At 53.7% G+C, this 20,836-nt stretch overlaps 1 protein-coding gene across 1 annotated transcript; it reads right to left on the bottom strand.

Annotated features, from left to right (window-relative positions):
- Positions 1 to 2,822: 2,822 nt before the first annotated feature.
- On the bottom strand, positions 2,823 to 20,823 carry LOC108920148 (tricarboxylate transport protein, mitochondrial). Its single transcript, XM_018728682.2, has 9 exons — positions 20,577 to 20,823; positions 13,561 to 13,668; positions 12,471 to 12,570; positions 8,542 to 8,680; positions 7,990 to 8,074; positions 7,398 to 7,502; positions 6,029 to 6,144; positions 5,807 to 5,880; positions 2,823 to 4,960 (listed from the first exon to the last, which is right to left on the bottom strand). Exons 1-9 carry the CDS (start codon positions 20,644 to 20,646, stop codon positions 4,846 to 4,848), a joined length of 912 nt encoding a protein of 303 aa, XP_018584198.2. The 5' UTR covers positions 20,647 to 20,823; the 3' UTR covers positions 2,823 to 4,845.
- Between the last annotated feature and the right edge of the window lie 13 nt (positions 20,824 to 20,836).

The raw sequence follows: 20,836 nt of genomic DNA, 5'->3' as shown, positions 1-20,836 counted from the left end.
GCGAGCGAAAAAGCGCCCGCGAGTTTTGTCATCCAGGTTTTCCCAAGTTGCCGCGGTGGCGCTGATTGGCTTCAACGATATGACGCCATCGCTCGTGGAGCTTGACGGGAAAATTGGCGCGAAAGTGAGAAGGATGAACACACAAGAGGGAGATTTACGACTCACTTATTCGCGCTGATCCGTCTGTCGTTTCCATCAGTTCAGCCCTCCCGTAAGGAGCGAATGTGACCGGTAGGTGGCGCTGTGCGCGCAGAGGGCAGGTTGTGTCACTGACGGGCAAACAATGAGAATATGAGGGAAACTGAGGAAGGTTCTGCTGTGAGGGAGCGTCTTTGCTCTGTTCTACCTGACTGACGCGGTTACTTTTCTTTACGTTCGGGTCGTGTTTCCGTGTGCCGAATAATACAACTGTGTCTCTTGGAATCACTGGAGCTCCTGTGAAATTCCTGCTTGAACAATCAGAACACACATTTAATTTGCATCATCATGTTTTTTTCCCAGAAATATATCATCACGCTAAAGTTAGCCTAAACTCGTCACGTTGTTGTGTGAGGGAGTCTGCTCACTTTTTGTTTTAATTTACTGTTATTTACTCTTTAGTATTCATTATGTTTTTTTCTCATTATTTCAGTATATCTTTCTTTATATTTTATTTGTACTTGCTAAGTACACTCCTTGGCACTGCATGCTGTAGAAAGCTGTAGAAAGCAATGGTAGCACATGTCATGATAAAAGTGGTAAAACACTAATTTCAACTCTGGTAAAGGAACCCTGTCTGGATCCTAACTTGGTCAAAAACTACAGACCGGTCTTCCCTCCTCTCCTTCCTGTCTAAAACTGTAGAATGAGCAGCCTGTGATCAACTACCTGAATTCCTCCCCCAGAACCATCTCCTCGATGGATATCAGTCTGGATTCAAAGTTGGTCCCTCCATTGAGACGGCGCTTCTCTCCAATCGATAGAGCCGCCTCCCTCTACTCGGTCCTCATCCTCCTTGATCCGTCTCCAGCGTTCGACACCGTTACCCACCGGATTCTACTCTCCTCTCTTAGTCAGCTTGGGATTTAAGAAGAGGCACTAAGATGGTTCGAGCCCTACCTATCTGACAGATCCTATCAAGTGGTCTGGCAGAGCTTCTGTTCTTCTCCTCTGCCTCTCTCAACTACACCTCCTCCCTCGGCTATGTCATCACCTCCCATGGATTCAAATACCGCTGCTACGCTGATGATGCTCAGCTCTTCCTCTCATTTCCACCTTGTGCGTGAGACATTTCCGCACGCATTGCTGCCTGCCTGTCGGAAATCTCTGCATGGATGTCATTCTGTCATGATCTCTCGATCAAACTGGACAACTCACTTACTTTGCCTACTTCCTCAGCTAAGAGTCTGGGAGTGATGATTGACTCAAGTCTGTCTTTCTCTCAGCACGAGGAGGCCACAACCCAGACCTGCAGATACATCCTGCATAATATTCGTAGGATCCGTCTTTACCTCACAACTGACTGCGTCCAACTACTTGTCCAGGCCATGGTGACATCTTGTCTGGATACTGCAACTCTCTCCTGTGTGGCCTTCCTTCTACTGCCATCAAACCTCTGCAGCTGATACATAATACCGCGGTACAAGTTGTGTCTGATTTGCTGAACCGTTCCAATGTATCTCCTCTACTCGTTTCTCTGCACTGGTTTCCTATAGCTGCCCAGATCAAATTCAAGACCCTGGTTATTGCCTACAAATACATCAATAGAACTGCTCCCAGGTATCTACAGGACTCGATCATCTGCTACACCCTAACCAGACTGCTATGCTCTTCCACATCTGCCTGCGTGGTGGTCCCACGCACAAAAGGTAAAGCACAGAGGTTTTCGGTTCTGGCTCCGTTGTGGTGGAACGACTTCCCCCTCTCACTCAGAACTGCTGAATCTCTGTCTACATTTAAAAATGGTCTTAAAACTCACCTCTTCCGGACTCACTTTGCCCACGATCTCTTAAGTTCATGTAATGTGTAAATGTTCATGCACTGTAACTTTGAGATCATGCCTACTGAACAATGGATAAACCTTCATGTAACTACTCCTGTAAAGTAACGTAAATGTTTATTTATTTAAAAATTAGTTACTAGGAAGGAATCAATGTTTGGATAAAGTTTTATGCAGCTACTCATGTGATGAATATTGGTTCATATGGTAATTATATGGTCATAATTGTACTTAATCACTGGTCACAGCATCCAAGCCTGTCTTTCTGCTAATGTAAGATGTATGTCACTTTGGAGAAAACTGTCTGCTAAATGAATAAATGTAATTTAAAAAAATGTAAAATGGCACCAGCAGTCACTGGGTCGTTCTGTGATCCAGAGCTGGACGAGTCCTTTCCGGGACGGAGGCCTGCTGTAGCACTGGGTGCGTTAACAGGACATGGGAGCACGTCCACGCTATTATGACGCTATGATGCTGTAACCGCTGGTGAGATTTTGAACAGGCACCAGCAATGTGTTAAATTGGTTATTCAGTATCATTGTGCCTTATGGCTGAGTCTCCAAAGAACCAAAAACTGCAAATCTGAAAAAGGAGCAGTTTGGTTCCGACATGGGTCACTTTTTCTGGAGCTATTTTAGAGCAAGTACTTTGTTCAAGGGCACTAGAGCAGTCAGTGACATGTGGACTTCGATCCTTTGAGGTCGGAACAGGACCGCAAAGCACTGTTCAAACCACTACACTACCTACGGGCAGGGGCTACAGTGACACTCCTGGACGCTCTCTCGCTGCAGCAGTTGTTACAATGACACAAATTTTATTTTAAAGCTGGACCCACAAGGGCTGTTAACATAATTTATTAGGAGTATACGTGACATTAATATTCATAAATATACCGTGAACTGAAACAGAGGCACATTAGTAAAGGTGGCACGTTCTACTGTACCAAAAACAGGAGTACAGCCACATACACACAGTAAACACGCTCACACGAACGATACATGGCTCACAAATCTGACAAGTTCATCTGCTGACACGACATTCAAGGCACAAAAGCGCACCAACACAGCACTCCGAGGTTCATACTATCAATGGCACAAAAAGTAGAGGAACAGTGAACATCTACACACAGCTGAAGTAATAAGACATGATCAGAAAGACAGATGAGAGTTGGCGTGTCTGAAGTACACAACTCGCATGGCACATGGAAACTGGAACTGCGCTTCAATTTCACTGGCGGTTGGTTTGCAGTTCAGACAGCAGCAGCAGCACATAACACTTAACATCTTTTCTTTTGGAAATAAGCACTTCCGTACCTCCGTTTTCCCACTGCCTGGAGTTTCTTGCCTGTGGTACCGGGGTGTACAAAATGTTTGGGAGATGCGGCGAGGGACTCGACAGACGCACTCAGTTCTCCGGTGCTGCAGTCTTGTTGCGCATTTCACTCTGCTTGGAATGTCAGAAGCATGTCTTGCGTCCGCTGTTCATGTGATCGGTTGTACACGTGACTCCCATGAAAAACATGGATCTATGGATCTCTTTAAGGCATGCAGGCAAAAGCACATCCTTCCCACAGACATAACATTACTGTAAACACTGAAGGCAGAAGTACATACAGCGCAATTATAAATACAAATTATATAAATTATGAAAATGACAGCATAATAATCAAGCGAAAAGCTCCCACATATCACTTTTGTTCTTTTAAAACTTGTTGAGGTGTGTTTTAGCTACAGTCGGCATTGGTCTCTGAAGCTAACGGTAGGCGGTGATTACTGCATAAATAAATCATGACTGAGTCCATAAATGTCCATTTGTCTGGTGTTACATATTATATCCTTGCACCCACAAATATGCATGCGAAGTGTAAAACATGTGGTTGTGTCAAAGCTACCGGTGGTACACACAGCATGAGAAAGTAATGATGGCGGCACTGAGTCACACCGCTGACACCACGCTCTCCTGTCAGGGGTTAAGACATAGGAAGGCATTCGGAGGTAGAGGACAGATCCAAATGTATATTTTCTGAAAAATAAATACTACACATAATACTATACATGTAAGTCAAGGTGTGACGAATATAGAAACTAAAAGCAGTAAGAGAAGAACCAGAGTGTATCACAGGAAAGTATGTTCTATATTTTGGTGTAAAAGTAAAAACAAAGGTCTCAGTGTTGAAAATGAAGATCATGCAAATGACACCATATTCAGTCTGGCTGTAAACCAGCTTAGAAAATGCAATAGAAATCCAACTATTAAATATTATGAACTGGTCTCTGACTTAGACATTATTATACAGTGAAGCTAATCGCCCCCTACAGTGTGTAAATAGTTTGCAGTGAAAGTGGTAAAAAGTGGCACATTCAGTAATTCCCTCATCGATGGGTTTACCAATGGTGATTTCTCAGTGAGACAGTAGCAAACTGCTCATTTGACACTATAACAAGTTATATATTGGCAATGGTGGATTAAAGTCTTACTCATCACAAGTACATGTCATGTTTGTACTGTAAATAACTGATTATTTTGTTCTATTAAAATTTTTCTAGAAAGTACAGATTTATGGGCTGGCTGTGAAACATAGAAAAATGGAAAATGTTAAACATGCTGCTGGTTCTGAAGAGGAAAAAAAGACAAGCGGTAAAGAATGGAGACATGTCAGCACCTCAATGTGGAAATTGAAATGTTGTCATTAAAATCAGACACATCAATACTCTGTTAATACTCTGTGTGTGTGTGTGTGGCAACAGGGGCTCACCAGAAGCACATAGTGGACACCCAGTGATGCTGGAATTAGCCGAACGTGATCCTCCAGCACGGAGCTCCTATAAGAGCCTCTGCCCAGGGCTCCATTCTTACCCACTGGTTCCTCACTCTGTTTTCCACACCTTGTTTAACACTTTCACCACCTCCTCATAGATGATGAACACAATGGCAACATCAAGGCACACACGGCCTAAACGTGGTACTGTCCCCTTGTAGAACCTGTCGGAGAGGGAGAGGCAACTTTCAGTTGAGAAGTGCGTTTTACGCACCTACTCGAGCGATGAACATCGGTGCATCAAGTGGAAGGTAACAAACTAGGTTTATTTAAGAGTCACATGTCTGCAGCCCTGTCGCTGTCTCTTAATGTAATGCACAAATTGCCTGTACGTGGACAACACTTTGGGACGCGCTGCACGCCGACGGAGCTGCTAGTGAGACTTGTCTGCACCCGTAGTACCCCCCACCCCGAAACCACACACTCCCATGTGTTGGGGTCACCCGAGAGCGTATAAGGACACGTGATTTACACCTCCCTCTGTTGTCCCCGCCGATAAAGGCACTTCGACTGCTACCGAAACATCCGCAGAACAACACTTTGCCCCATGTGCTCCTGGGAACCAAATAATCCTCCGGAGCCACAATTTCCTCCTTTGTCTCTAGGCAGCAGAGAGTTTGTTACGGCGTAAAACCTGCTTTACATCTTTCCCCATATTGATCCCGACTGAGCCATAAGTCACAATTTCATTTTTGCGTCACGAGGCTCATGCCAGGCGTGCAGGAGCGAACACGGGGACGCTTCCTCCGCTCCGCTCCCCTCCCACCCCACCCACCTGCTTCGTTTCACTCCACAGGCCCCAGGTTTCACGAGCCAGCCCACGAAACACGGTACAACCTGGGCTGCCTGCGCCTGCCAGCCGAGATGGACGGACTGCAAGGCCACGATCTGCGCAACTGAGAGACCCCCAGCGGGCTGGAAGGTGTGGACCTCCTCCTCGTGTCCGATTCACAGAATGCGACTTTGCTCTCATGGACATGATGCACATCCATGTGCAGAAGCACACTTACGCGGCGACGCCCTCGTGATTCATGATCTGAATGGCGCAGTCAACGGTGCTTTTGTACTTGTGCGCCTCCAGGCCCTGCGTCGGGGATGGAAAGAACAGCAGGTCTCAGCGATGCTCAAAAATGGGACACGAGGCGTCACGGACCGATGTTCTTTACTAACGTTCTGTACGGAGAGCTCAGCTGCGCACGTAGCGCCGCTTGCGCTCCTCCAGTGTGTCTTACCTGCATTCTGGTCTTGATGACATCCAGGGGGGTGTTGCCAAATACGCTGGCAGCCCCAGCTATTGCCCCGAACACTCCCGTAACCACCGGGTTCATGGTCCTGTTGGGATTGTCACCTGGAAAAGGGCCGGGGCTCGCGGTCAGGATTTCGCCGACGATTCGTTTGATCGCGAATGATCTGATCAGGGACACAAAGTGTTCTGCTAGAGTCCCGTCCCACGAGCATCAGGGTTAGGGAGCAAAGCGCTTCTCCGCTGACCGCGCCGTCCTGGGAGCTCTGTTCCCTCGTACCACTTTACTTACACGGTTGGCAAATGGCAACGCGTACTTACTTTATGATACATTTGTGGAAATCACACATGACACAGCGAAAATCACCACCAGAGTTGCAAATTCAAGTAAAAACAGTGTACACAATACACCTTAGGCTAAAATGTAAATAACAGACTAAACTAAATGTACGTGTGGTGCTGCCAGAGATCCTCTCCTCTTACCCACAGCGATTCTTGCTTTTGCCGCCACCTTATGAATACTTGTGGAGCGTGTGTGTGGAGTGTGCACGTCCTCCCTGTCTCTGTGCAGGTTTCTTCCGGGTGCTCTGGTTTCCTCCCACAGCGCAAACACATGCAGTTCAGGAGGACTGGTGACACTGAACTGCCCATACAGCGTGTGCGTGTGTGTGTGTGTGTGTGTGTGTGTGGTAACCCTGCAACGGACTGGCATCTCGTCCAGCGTGTACCCTCCAAGGTTGGCACCTGTGATTCGGGAATAGGCTCCAGACGCCCGTGACCCTGAGCAGAACAAGCAGTCAGGGAAAGTGAGTGAGTGAGTGAATTGTGTGGTTTGTGCTCATGCTTTCACTGTCCGGGGGGCTCTGCTCTGCTGTGCTGTACTGTTAACCCACACTGCTCTGTGTTTAAGAACTTCTGTCCCACACATCTGCACACTTTGCACAGACTGCTGCTGAAACATGCCTCCCCCTTTCCGGTAGCACCGCTGCTGTGACAGCACAGCCCAGGCAGGATGATGTGTTTTTTTTTTTTTTAGTCAAATGACCGAACGTCAATATTTATTCGTCACTGTAAACACTAGACGTGCGAAAGCTGTAGGTCCTGCGCTCGGTCCAGCCGCCGGGGGTCACGCAGGTTCAGCTGCAGACGTGACCGTTAAAGAACACGTACTGTAGGTACGAGAGCGCCAGCAAACACGGTTCACAAATGGCACGGTCGTCATACAGCGTTAAGACCGTTTGCCGACGAGCCCAAGAACCGAGCCTTTGCCCCGATGCAGCGCCGTGCGTGTTCTTCACATGCACACAGAGCGCACACACACAGAGCGCACGAGTTCACAAGAAGCACAGCCCACCTACCTTTGTACCAGTTCTTCAGGGAGGTCATGACAAAGAAGCGGATCGCCTGATTGGAGCCCTGTTTCAGCACAGTTGCCGTCAGGCCCTGGTATGTTCCCCGGAGCCCTGATGGGGTGGCGGCACGAGCCACAGACACAAATCGCAAGCTTACTGTCCCACGATAAGTTCAAAATAAAAATAAGTATTAAAAAATTAAAGCTTTTAGTTGGGCTGTACGCAATAAGGTAGAAGGCAACACAGTTAAGTGCTCTCATTTTCATGAAGGGTATGAGAACACACGGGTAGGAGGGTACAAGGAGAGAGCAGAGTGGGGGAGGGGGGGCTACTGCTGCTAGTGTAGCGGTTAGCGCTGATGCCCTCAGCCCCAGAGGTCGCAGGTTCAATTCCCACCTCCAGCTGTACTACCCTTCACGAAGGTACTGACCCTAAAAAGTACTCAGCTGTATAAATGGGTATATTTAAAGCAGCTTAACACTGGAAGTCGCGTTGGAGTAAAACGAACGCAAACGGATGTAAAGAGAACTGTGCTCCTTTTCCGGTGAGTACTAGGCAGCGGCGTGGACGCCGTGGTCAGGCGGGAGGTAACGTTTACCTTGACTGCGGACAATTTCTCTGACTCCATGGAAAAAGCCTCTGTACTTGGGATTGGCGGAGGTCTGGTCATGGATAAACTTGACCTGAAATTAAGAGGATCAACTGCGTTTTCACGGTTTCGTTATCGTCCAGTAAAAACGCGGTATTCGCAATTCGCGTGCGGTGCGGCGGGGCGACTCGCAGCCGTACTTTGCGTAAAAAGTGTCGAGACCGCGTAGGTTCCGTTAACGCAACAGTAGCTTGGGTTTGGGTTTCACTGTGCCACTGCTATGCTCTCCATCATTTAAAACACACACAGAGCTACAAACTTAAGATATTTAACCACAGACAATGATTTTACTCCAGTGGTATTTTAAAAAGTCCTCATCCTGTTCCCAACACCTTATCTGCTTCGCTTCCCGTTGCCATTTTCACAGCACAAGACACCCGGCTTAGAATCCCTCCAAATCCCACAGCTGTCTCTCCGGAGGACACGTTAGAGGTCGGCAGAGGTCGGCACTACGGTAACGCTGGGGCCCGTGACACCGGCGGAAAGAGCGGCGCCACCCACCTTCACGGTCTCCATGGGGCACACAACAGCAACGGCCTCGGCCACGCCGGCCCCCAGGCCGCAGACGAGCCCCCGCGTGCTGTCCAGTTTGCCGGACTCGTCCCGCATCTTGTTGCTGAGGAACTCAAACATCCCGAACCTGAGGCAGAGGGAGAGAAGGACGACATCCAGGCTCCCGTGTCGGCGGAGACGGCGCAGCACGGCGGCGCACGCACGCTTTGTCCCCATGCTGCGATGCGCGTCCACCACTTGGACCAGAGCAGGAACCCAGTTTTATCCTCAGCAACAGCAAAGTCCAGCAAGTAAACGACAGGATTTGCTCCGTGAACTGAAGATCCTGCTGATGTGCTGTGCTGGAGACACTGTCAATGTCTGGCCTCAGCTACTGAAGACCACGGAGGACAGACAACAGAGGACAGACATCCAGGTTCAGGTTCAGGTTCTCAAGCTTCCCTCCTGACTTTCTTTGCTGCACAACTACCTGCCTAGGAGTCGAATAGAGCCACAAGTTCTCCTGTCTGAGCCTGAGAAACACACACACACACACACACACACACACACACACACACACACACACACACACACACACACACACACACACACACACACACACAGAAGCCGCTTGTCCCGAGCGGGGTCGCAGCAAGCCGGAGCCTGACCTTGTAACACAGGGCGCGGGGCTGGAGGGGGAGGGGACACACCCAGGACGGAACGCCAGTCCATCACAAGGCACCCCAAGCAGGACTCGAACCCCAGAGCCACCATGCACCAGGACCCAGCCAAACCCGCTGCGCCACCGCTCCCCGCAGTGAGAAGCTACCTTCTCAAAATTAATAGCCTTGATTATTACAGCAAACAAGTGGAATTGATTTTCTCCTCTTTCTGCTGTATTTTGCGGAACTTTGTTTGGCGCTGTGTCCCCCCAGAGAGAGGAATGAGGCCACACTAAAGGCGTCACTCAGTCTAAGTCTGAAGTAATGAAACTCATATCCCAAAGGGCCCTAACAGCAATTTCCTCCATCAATCCACCCACCCTCATTAACCGCTTGACCTGGTCACGGTCCAGAGACCATCCCAGAATCACTGGGTGCAAAGCGGAGGGTTTCACCCTAGATGGGACGTCAGTCCAACCCAGGGTAGCAACTTTCTCCTGGGGACTCGTGAAAAATGGTAATAGCCCAAGAGGCAGAAAATGGCCGCGTTGGCGAGGGAGCGCTACTGCCCAAGCGGACGGCAGGAGGCGTCTCTCCGGACCTCGAGCGCCTCCCCTCGAGGGCACGGCCCCAGGAAGCGAAGGGCAGAAGCTTCTATTTATAGCTGCAATCGAATTAGGGTAGCGGCAGAATGAAGAGTGAGCACAACGGAGACGGCACTTGACGCACACGCACTTTCCATCCGTTATTGTTACGCAAACCTTGACCGTTTATTACTCTCTTTATTTACTGAACTTTACAAGAGCATCGGGGGCATCTTTTTTTTGGTCACCAGAGAGCTGCTGGGCGGTGAAGTGCAGCCTCCCTCCGCTGAACACAACTCGCAAGACGCACCGAGCTGCCGTCCCGTTACTCAGACTGACGCGGTAAATGGAGCGGAGGGTGAGACGGAGACGGACCCGTGCTGCTCATCGAGGTTCTCGTCTCGCCGATACCGTGACCGGCGATGCTGTGATTTTCCTCATCCCTTGGAAGCCTTTTCTAGACCCTCCCTCCCTAAGGTGTCGCTTTGGAAGCGAAATGAGCCAAGAGCGAGCCACCCACGGCCTCGCGCAGAGCACACACCGCTGGAGCGGCCACGAGGCACGGGGGGCTGAGCAGCGCCTCTGATCCGCTGCAGTCGGTGGTGCGGCTCTCGCGCTTCCGCTGGTTGAAGCTCCGTTTCTAAAAACGAAGGACTAGGATTTGAAAAGTAAACCCAAGTCACTTCGCTCAAATGCTTCGGAACGACGACGCGGCAGAGGGCTCGGCCGTTTCGCTCCGCGCACGCGATAGAGTACGAGGGCGGTTTGTCTCAGCGGTACCGGGAGCTTCCTGCACCGTGCTGCGTTTGGTGCGGTATCACGAGCATCATGGTACCCAGGAGCTGCTCTTCTCACTTCCACATCACCTACCTTCCCGTCAACAACTACAAGGAACATGTAGACGATCGCACAAAGTGACTTTTACCTTGACGAGAACAGTAATGCGAGGCCCCTTAAGGGAGACCCAGGGTAGAGGAGGAGACTTTTCCGCTGAAAGAATCGTTCCTCCTTCCACGGTAACAGGAACGAAACGAGCGAAGAAGCGCCCGTCTCCCAGCCAGCGCCACGGCGCGCGGTTTGCCGGAAGAGCGTCAGAGCCGGTTATTAACTCTCCTGCCTTTACTGTGCGGCGACTGGAACATCTCTCAGTGCCGGAACGTTGTAGAAGCCCGACGCGCGTCTGGCAAGAACCGGGCGAGACGCCCACGTCGGCGTCGTCTCTACCGACCCTTTCGGTCACCGTCTGCACAGAGACACGGGGAACCGGCCTTGCGGTAAAAGCACGGGTGACACCCTGTAGGAGAGCAGCAGCGCTTTGAAAGTAAGGAAACAAAGTGCCCTCGTTGACGGAAAATCCATCTGTGACGTTAAGGTACCGAAGCCCTGCGCGATACGGCGGCACCGCTAACGAACGCGAGCGAAATCGAAAGGCCCCCTGAAGGTGACCCTCTCCGGTGCCCACCCCCCCGCTGCCTTTGCGCAGCACGTGGCGGAGAGCCCAGCCGTCAGCGCAGCAGCCCACTCGAACCTTGTGGCGTCAGTCCGCTCGGGCGGCGCTGTAGCCAAACACGTGCTCGGCCAGCAGCGCTCGCACGTTCAACACGGTCAAGAGGTGACCCAGGACACAAGAGCAACTCTCGCTCGGTGCCTCTCGGTGGGCAGAGACGCTCGCTTTTCCAGAGAGAGAGAAGCGCCCAGGGCGTGCCACACAACACGGGGTGGGAGACAACTGGAAGGACAGGCTCTTTGCAAGACCTCTTGCACTTTGGACAATCATTTCCAGAGGACTTAGATGGAGGGGAGGGCCCTAACCCTAACCCTAACCCTAACCCACGCTGGATCGGGCAAAGGCGCCTACGCGGACCGCCTCCGAGGAAGCCGGTGGACAGATGAAGAGAAGGTGCTTTGCTGCGCCACTCCAGACGTTTGAAGGCGCGGAATGGGTTCGACCATCGCTGCTCCTGCGCGAAAGCAAGCCGCGCGTTTGGAGACTCGTTGAAATTCTAATCGCAGTCTGCTGCGTACCGGCATGAAAGAACTGCTTGCGCGGGGAGTCGGGAGACGATCCCCAAGGACGGAGTCTGAGAAAACGCAGCCGGTCAAAGCCGCTCCTCGTACGGCTGCGTAAAGTACCGCGGGGAAATGAACGAGACGACATTTGCCCCGGGATGAGACGGCTTGTGACAGGAGGGCGGGACCTGCAGCGCCTGCGTGAGACAGGCCTGTCCACGCCGAGAACTCGACTCTTGTTGCCCGGTCACGTCGCGCAGCAGATCCTCTGACCCTCACGGCTCGCAAGCAGGGCCTGCGGAGAATGCCGACGTGGTCCGGCCGCGCAGCCTAGAGGCTCCGCGAGGAATTTCGACAGCGCCGGAGGGGATCCGTCCCCTGACGGAGCTGCGCGAGCTTCCGTCGAGACGATCTCGGGCACGACGCTTTCTCGCGCCCTTTCTCAGAGGCGGCCGACAGGCCCTCCCTCGAACCCGGGCACGACCGGCAAGTCCCAGCAGAGATTCCAAGCAACGCGAGTACGTGGCTTCATCGCTGCTGCAACGGGGTAAAGTTTACATTGAACGCGCCAAAGGCTTTGGGTGCTGAAAGCTACGTGTGGAGCCTCACAGAGTGCAGGAAGTGGACGTTTGTCTCTCCGTCCGTTTGTTTGTTTGCTCGGTCGGCTCAGAACGACACCCACCTGACTGCAGACTTGGGGATGGAGCCGTACAGCAGCGAGCTGAGACCGCGGTAAAGGCCCTTCGGCCCATGGCTCTGCACAGTCTGCTTCACACAGTCCGCTGAAGGGTGGAGGAGTGGGGGGGGGGAGAGGGAGAGAGAGAGAGAGAGAGAGAGAGAGAGCGCTGAATTCACATCCGCATCCACGCAGGCCCTCCTGCAGCCCATGGCCATGTACAGCGTTACCGCGATTTTACAGCAACATTCACACAAGATCGCAGCACGTGAAGATTTTGCCACAAATGTGAGTGTTGTGCGGGAAATAGCCGTTATCGTTTCTCTAACTGAACGCTGCGCTTTCAAACGCTTCCAGCTCTTCGCTCAAGGGCACTTTTTCGTGCCTTGAACCCGTTTCCCTGCGACCCGCGGCACGACGCCCTGCCTTTCGAACGGGACAAGGAGACGCGCTCATCCCTCGTCGCGACGTTCTCAAAGTCGGGGGCGGGGGCTGTTTACCCCAGCGATGGGCTCTCCTGTGCCGTTTACAGCAGGAGCTGCGACAGCTGGCGAGAATCATTAACGTCCAACCCAATATGGCTCATTCGTTAATTGATCCCTGCGAGGTGCCCGAGCGCGGTGAAGTACCGCATCGCTGAGAGGAGGACCGAGCCACAGAGAGAGAGGGGACACGATGAGCACTTGTCACTTGTGGGGACACAGAGCCTGGTCTGTTTACCTGAGATGATGACTGAGATCACCAGGATGGACATTTTGAAAGGACATTCTTGTCTCCCGTCGCTCGATTTAGGGCGTAAAGCAAACGACGACATTTGCTCACAACTCCGAGCTGTCCGTTACACGAGGGACGCCCGCGTGGCACAGGAACGCTCCCGTCAATTCCACGAGCGTGAGCCTTTCACGTGACGGAGGGGCGTTCCAGCAATCGGGGCGCCTCTCTGCACGTCCGGCACGTTCCAGAACGTTCCGGACAACCCGAACCTACACTATTCGGGGTTTGCTGACACACAGAGGTCATCTTTGAGCGAAACACCACTGTGCGTGCCAGCAAAGGGCGGTGGCCATCCACCCCGTACCCGGTACCCGGTACCCACCGATGCCGCTGTAGCGTGGAGGATTGGCCTTCTCGTCCAGCTGCAGCCGAGTCTTGACGTACTCTGTGGGGAAAGTGATGCAGATCTCAATTCCTCCTGCGATGCCACCTGCGAAGCCAAAAGAGGGGATGGTCCAGCCAGTCAGCGGGTGTCCCTCGTACACATGTGGATGTCATGGCAGAACTTCTCCGCAACCACCAGCACCCGGCAGAGCAGACAGCTGCCCCGCGCACAGCTTGGACGACAAATAAGCAACACGTGAAAAAGGTCACGTGCATGTCGAGGAATAGAATAGAACAGAACAGAACATATTTTATTGTCCCATTTCTGGGAAATTTGTCTTGGACGACCACGGCACGGCCAGCGCGCAACATTGGACTCACATAAAACAATACATACCATAACACAACACACAACAGAATAAGAAATAAAGCAACAATCAAATATATTAAAAACCTACTGTATACCAATCAAAAATCTCAGTCTTGGAATTCTCTATTCAAAAATTTAACTGCAGTTGGCACAAAAGAATTTTTATAACGATCTGATTTACGCATCAGAGTCCTAAATCGTCTCCCAAAGCCATCAGAAGGAACTCCGCTACGCTAGACCGGAGGGGTAAGAAGGCACAGTTTGGTAAAATTCCGTAACTTTCACCATAAAACGGATGCGTGACGAGGAATGCGGCAATATGCGTAGAAGAGACATTCGTGGGAGGAAGGAAGGACGCAATACGTGGAGCCGCAACACACGCGCCGCATCTCCATGCACGTGAGCAGCCGCATAAGAGCGCGTGTGTGGAGTCTGGGCCGAACGCTCTCGTCACACGTCCGCGGCAGCGTGAGAAACGGCGTGGATGCAGGACGCGTTCTGACCGCAACCGGTGGAGAAAAAAAAAAAGACAAGAAACTCTACGTCTACATCGCAACATCGGCGCGTCCCTCAGCGCAAAAAGTGCCTCCAACGTGGAAACTCCAGAGTGCACAGAAAGGAGCCCCGCTAGCGTGACCTTGTCCACCCGGGGCATGGAAGGAACCAGAGAGTCGCCGCTTCCCTTCAGCTACTGTAATCCTAACCCTAACTCTCGAGCCTCCAAACCTGAACCGTAACCCTAAGGAGAGGTTCCGTAGCAAAGCCACGCATTTCTCCTTGAGTGTGAAATGCCAAGCAGGAGAATGCAGGGTAACACCACACCACACCACACCACATCTGACCATATCGCTGTATCTGGCAATTTTACAGGCAGCTCTCTGTGAAAATGAGAAGTTAGACATCAGACCGAGCGATAATATAATAATAAATGTACGTCTCATCTAGCCAAGTTCACCGGAGTCTGTGTGTGTTCCCGCTGCATCCCAGTTCCATGCGAGAAATCGGTACGTCTCATTCAGGTCACCGAAACATCAGAAGGAAAACCTTTGACCAAAGTACATTTGACAGCCATTGCAGCAGGATTTCCAAGCCAGAGTCACAAGGAAGAAATCGCCAAATGCTTACTGGTGCGGCAATGAGTTCACTTTTGTCGGGTTGGGTAGGGTTAGGGTAGAGTTAGAGTAGGGCTGGGTAGGGTTGGGTAGGGCTGGGTTCCGGAGGTCTTGTCAAATCCAATTCAGATCCTTTTGCGCGTTTTTTACATGTTCAGAAACAAATTATTCTCTTCAGTTCATAGTTTTTTCTCCTAGCCTACCAAGTTGTTTTACATCATGTGCAGTTTAACATCCTTCATAGAACTGTATGAAGTACTTAAGGTCTGCTCAAGAGCACAGCTGTCATTTTCCCTTTAGCATTTGAACCAAAAATCACTGTTACAATTTCAGTTCTTTATCCACACAGGAAGGGGGCGCGGTGGCACAGTGGCGCAGTGGGTTGGACCGGGTCCTGCTCTCTAGTAGGTCTGGGGTTCGAGTCCCGCTTGGGGTGCCTTGCGGCGGACTGGCGTCCCGTCCTGGGTGCGTCCCGTCCTGGGTGCGTCCCCTCCCCCTCCGGCCTTACACCCCGTGTTAGGCTCCGGTTCCCCGCGACCCCGTATGGGACGAGCGGTTCAGAAGGCGTATCCACACAGGTAGTGCTGCCACCTCACAGCACCTGGGCTGTTCTGTTGTAGGTTCAAATACAGCTCGGTCGGTGTGGGGTTTGCGTCTTCTGCCTCACGTCTGCATGGATATCCTCTGGGTGCTCTGGTTTCCTCCCACAGTCCAAAGACATGGGCCTCACATGTCTTTCAGCTGAGCTGGCGATGCGAAATTGCCTCTGATGTGTATGTTTGTGCGAGTGTGTGTGGCTACCCTGCGACTGGCTGGAGTCCCATCCAGAGTACACCCCTCCTAGCCTTGGCCAGCGATTCTGGGATAGGCTCTGGAGCGCCATGACCCTGACCACGACTAGTCGGGTGATGTCGAGCGAACCCCTCGTGCACTCCATTAAATGCTAGCGCTCCCACTGTACAAGTGAAGGAAAAAGGAAGCGAACACAGAATCGGTCTTTCCAGCTCATCGTCCTCCTCCGCTGCGACAAACGGTAGAAAGGTTAAAGACTTGCTCCATGAAAAACACAGTCTGCTTTTCGAGCTGTGCTTCAAAGAGCCTCGGATGTCTTCCCTCCAACTTCGTGTTCCGCTAAACCACGCGGGCAAAGCGAGCGCAGCTCTCAACCACGGGGCGGGGGAGGACGCTCTGCGGAGGACCGGTCCCCAGCGCAGCGGCCGCGTCTCGTGAGCTACGGGGCCGAGCAACTCGCCCTTTTGCCCGTTTCGTCACCAAGCGCTTCCGTCGGACCCACCGTGATCTACGCAAACACCGGGGACTCGGTCTAACTCGCGCCGCACTCCTCTCGCTCGACTTTCCTGGGAATGATGTAATCTTATGAAACGCGCATCGTCTTCACGTGGCCTCAAGGAAATCACGAAACATTTTCCAGAAAAAAGTTTCACGAGAGCTTCCAAACTACTTCTACGCGTCCAGCGTCTCCTACGGCCTTCGCCCGTTCTTCCCTTGGGCCGTCGTCGTTTTCTTGCGTTCTGTGTTCTGTCAGCAATCGGCTCCGCTCACGGCGACCGAAAGCGTGACGTGGCGTCACGGCATCGGAGAGCGAACCGGGAGCCGGGAACACACGAGGAACACACCGCACCCCCCGCATCGAGTGCTCAGCACGGGGCTCTTTATGCAGCAGGACCACGCGGTACACTTACATCTCATAAGTAGAACACTGGACGGACAAAGCACAACAACCGACGAGTTCAATCCAATGAGCTCGCGATCCAACGGCAGTAGACGAGGACGATTTACTGAAGATTTACCTGCCTAGTACCCCTCGTAAAGCGCAGGAAAGCACGGAGCCGTGTCCTCGCTCACGACCAGATGTTTATTCTTCATCGGGTCTCAACGGAGAGCTCGGAAGCCTCGCCGTCCGTCGGACCCGGCGAGCCAAGCGCTCAGCACCGGGTCAGGAGTCGAGCAGCTCTTCGCCGAGCTGTAGAGGAGCGGCCGGAAGAAGAACGTCGTCAACACCAGAGCCGCGTGCAAGGAGAGCTCCGGAGGCATCCGGAGGTTCGCAGGCTCTTCCGATGGCGCTGGCCAGCGTCCACCGTACATCTGCACGTGTGCTTCAACAACACCTGTGAATCCGCTGTGCGGACGCGCTGCCGGGTCCAGCTGGAGGGAGGAGGAGGAGGAGGAGCCTGGAACGGCGACGCGCCTCTCCGTTTGCACCAAGGGAGGCGGCAGCTCAGGCGACACTCGCCATCTAATAAAGCATTAGCGCTCAGAACAAAGTGTGAGCATCGTGTTGAGAGCGAAGCGGCTTGTTGCTGCGCTCATCCCGTAGGCAGGAGGCCAAAAGGAGGAAGCCGAGAACCAGTTCGAGCCAATTTGTTTGTCACGCGAGCGCAGGGAGCGAAACTCCACGTCGGCACAAGGACCCTAAACAGCACGTGAGCCGTGCTGCCGCCGGCTGTTGATCCGCTCCGTTTGCTCCCTGCTGGTGGGCCGAGGAGGCGACGCAGGTGGCGGGCGGCACTGGCGCTCGGACCGCCTGCAGGTTTATTTTTCTCCCCTGCCTTTCGCTTCGGAGTTTTTTTGTTTTCCTTTCCTCCGTGGCCAGTCGCACTGCTTACAGCTTTAATAATTAACAGTTAGTGCAGTAATTGAACCTTTTGATGTGTCTCTTGATCCTCAGCCACAGTGTCAGTGTGTGAGAAGAACGCTCTCGAAAAACACACTGCGCTCAGCTGCATTCGCTCTAGCGTGTCCAACGCTACAGGTCACCTTGGACAGTTGGCAACCGCTGCGCGAGCACTTTGGAGAAAAGCCCCGCCAAAGGAACGAACGGAAATCCTGCAGCGCATTTAGTGTCCGGAAACATCCAGCAGCTCCCGCGAGACGCACAAGTGCTACGAGAGCAAGGCCGCGACACACCGTGACCGCAGCACGCTAGCTGGTGCCGAGAGGCCTTCTACAGACGGTCGTCTTCCGCGAAGGGTTCGAGCGGAGCGCAGCCGCGGGCCTCTGCTCCTCCGGACATCGTTTCTTTCTCCGCGTCTTCACCGTCACCGTCCCTCTCGTCTTCGCTGCGCGTCACTTCCCCGCACAATAGGGCCCCGTTACAATTAGCCAACTAGGTCAACAGCTGCTTGTCGCGGCGAGCCGGAGTCTATCCTGGGGGCACGGGGCGCAGGGGAGGGGTGGACGCACCCAGGTTCCGGAGACCGGTCACTCCAAGCAGCGCTCGAACCGCAGACCTGCCACACAGCGGGTACCAGCCAGACCTGCCACGCCCTCCTCCTCCGGCCAGCGCGACCCCCGCTCCCAACGCCACCGTTGATAACGACTGCAATACAAGAACAAGCCAAAGCTGGCAAGGGAGAACAGACACGCTCGTGTAAGCGGCGCGTGCTCCTTCAGGTGCGCTCGCGAGCGCTTCGGTTCATCCGACTCCACGATCGCATTTCCGGAACATTCCTTGTAAAAGGCTCACGGCCTGGCTTCCTTCGGAAATCCGCTAGCTGACAGTGCCCACGGCTGCCGGGGCCGCGACCCGCGAAGCAGCGCCGTCGCCACGGTCGGTCGCAGGGACTTCCTGAAAGCGCGCACACGCGCCCCCCCGCCCCAACACCCTTTCGTCTGCGGGGGGCTTGTTTCTGCGGCCCCCTGTCCAGCCCGATCCGCCACTCGAGCAGATGAGGACGGCGGTGACAGGGCAGGCGGTCACACAGTCGCCGACGGACCTGCGAGCAACACGACCGCGGGACAAGGGCTTGCGAATGCTGAAAGCACACGGCTCAGTGCGCAAACACACCGAACCGGAGCTCTTATTGTTCGTCTGCTCGTGCGGCTCATTTCTGCTTTTTCCGCACCGAGTGTCTCCGAGCTGCAGGGTTTTCCTTCGCTCAGCGAAGTCACAATCGCTGCGTTTCTACTCAATTATCTTCATGTTCCAATGCATAGAGCTGGAGAGTTTTACTGGCGCAATGTAGGGTAAGTACCGCACTCAGCGTAGGGTAAGTTCCTCACTCAAGGGCACCGCAGCTGGGGGCGAGATTCGAACCCGAGACCTCGGCTCTGACCGCGACGGTACCGGTTAACGGTCACGGACGGACTCGGAAAGAAGGGACGCGGTACTTTCGGCCACGACGACGGTCTTCACGGACTCTTCCTCTCAGCGGGGACAGCGTCCAGCCGTGAACTTGCACCTCCCCCGCCCCCCCCCCAGACGCCCAGACCCCCAGACCCCCAAGGTGCGCAACCTGCGAGGAGAGCGAGTCCAGGGGTCCAGCAGAGAAGCCTCATTTTGCGTCCCCTACAGGGCCGAGCGCCGAAACACGCGGATACGGTCACGTTGAAGCCGACAGTCTGCGCTTTAACCCGAAGGTCAGGTCTCACCCCCTCGCCCCAAACCTCACGTAGCGCGGCGACGACAACCGAGTCCGAGTGGCAGAAACGCACGTCTCGTCGAAAGAGTATCGAGGACAGACAGGAAGTGGGGCCGTGCGGCGCGTCGCGCCGTTCGCTTGCGCTCCGGGAATCGCGTCGGCGCTTCTTGCCCACGCCACAAGTACCGGCAGCGAGCACGAGCTGCGGGGCATCCTGGGGCGGGCGGGCGTCCGCGCGCGCTTTCATGACTCAGCTTCTTTAACATCCGTTCGCTTCGCTTCCGGCGGCAGCATCAGGAGGAGCGAAGAGCACAGAGTGCAGCGAAAGCGAAAAAGTGAAGCGCTCACCTTGTTGAGGCAGAGAGAGGGGTGTGTGAACCATGCTTTCCTACACGCTGTTGTGTGTGTTTTGGGGGGGGGGGGGGGGGGGGGGGACACGACGACGACGACTCAGCTCGTACCCGTGCAGGGTCCTGCTGCGGTTCTTCCTGGAGAAGCAGCACAGTGGATGATGAGGATGAGAAGGACAGTGACGGGAAGGTCCTTCTTGCAGCCAAACGTCAGAGGCTCTTCCCTGTGTGTGTGTGTGTGTGTGTGTGTGTGTGTGTGTGTGTGTGTGTGTGTGTGTGTGTGTGTGTGCAGGTGCACACTCTCAGAATCTGCCGCTCACATCATCACATCACTTCTCCTGCCACCTCCTCCAGCCTTGTGTGCAGCTACAAGAGAGCGCGAGAAACACCAAGGAAGGAGCTTCTTCTGCAGGTCGCCACTGACTGGAGGGGAAACGCCCTTCATGTGTTCGCGGCGCGCGCTGCGCCCGTTCAGCCGCACGAGATCACTTTGTAAGTCGGACTGAACGCAGGGTCCCAGCGCGGTGCGCGTGCGTGTGCGTGTGCGTGTGTCGGCGGTGCCGGTCGGTTCCGGTAAAGAAGCCGGAGCTGCGCGGCGGAACTTGTTGAGGAAACAAACAGAGAGTGAGTCTCGGCCGCGGGACACAGAAGGGGACGGAAGGGGACGGGAAGGTCCGCTCTCAGGGGACAAGTCATGTCAAGTCATGTCATGTCATGTCATGTCATGTCAAGTCAAGTCAAGTCATTTCATGTCATGTCAAGTCATGTCAGCAGCACGGAAGGAAGGAAGCGCGACTCACCTGCGAGGATCGCTTTTCCCGGGTGAGTCAACTTGGTGGCGGCGGCGGCGCTTCGGGGTCCCGCCGACATCCTGGCCGAGCGCGAACGGACGGACGGACGGTGCCGCTCCGCCGCTCTCCAGCTGCTCTTCTTGAGGGGTTCCGCCCCTCCAGCGAGCGTCACGTGGCCGAGCGCCGATTTAAGGTGGAACGACGAGCGCGCGCGGGACGATCCGCGTCACTCCGCACCGAACCGCCGGCGTTTTTTTTTTTTTTTTAAT

This window comes from Scleropages formosus, chromosome 21 (assembly GCF_900964775.1).
Source record: "Scleropages formosus chromosome 21, fSclFor1.1, whole genome shotgun sequence".
Taxonomy (NCBI): domain Eukaryota; kingdom Metazoa; phylum Chordata; class Actinopteri; order Osteoglossiformes; family Osteoglossidae; genus Scleropages; species Scleropages formosus.
The sequence above is the reverse complement of the archived record's forward strand: the minus strand, read 5'-3'. Positions and strand labels throughout refer to the sequence as shown.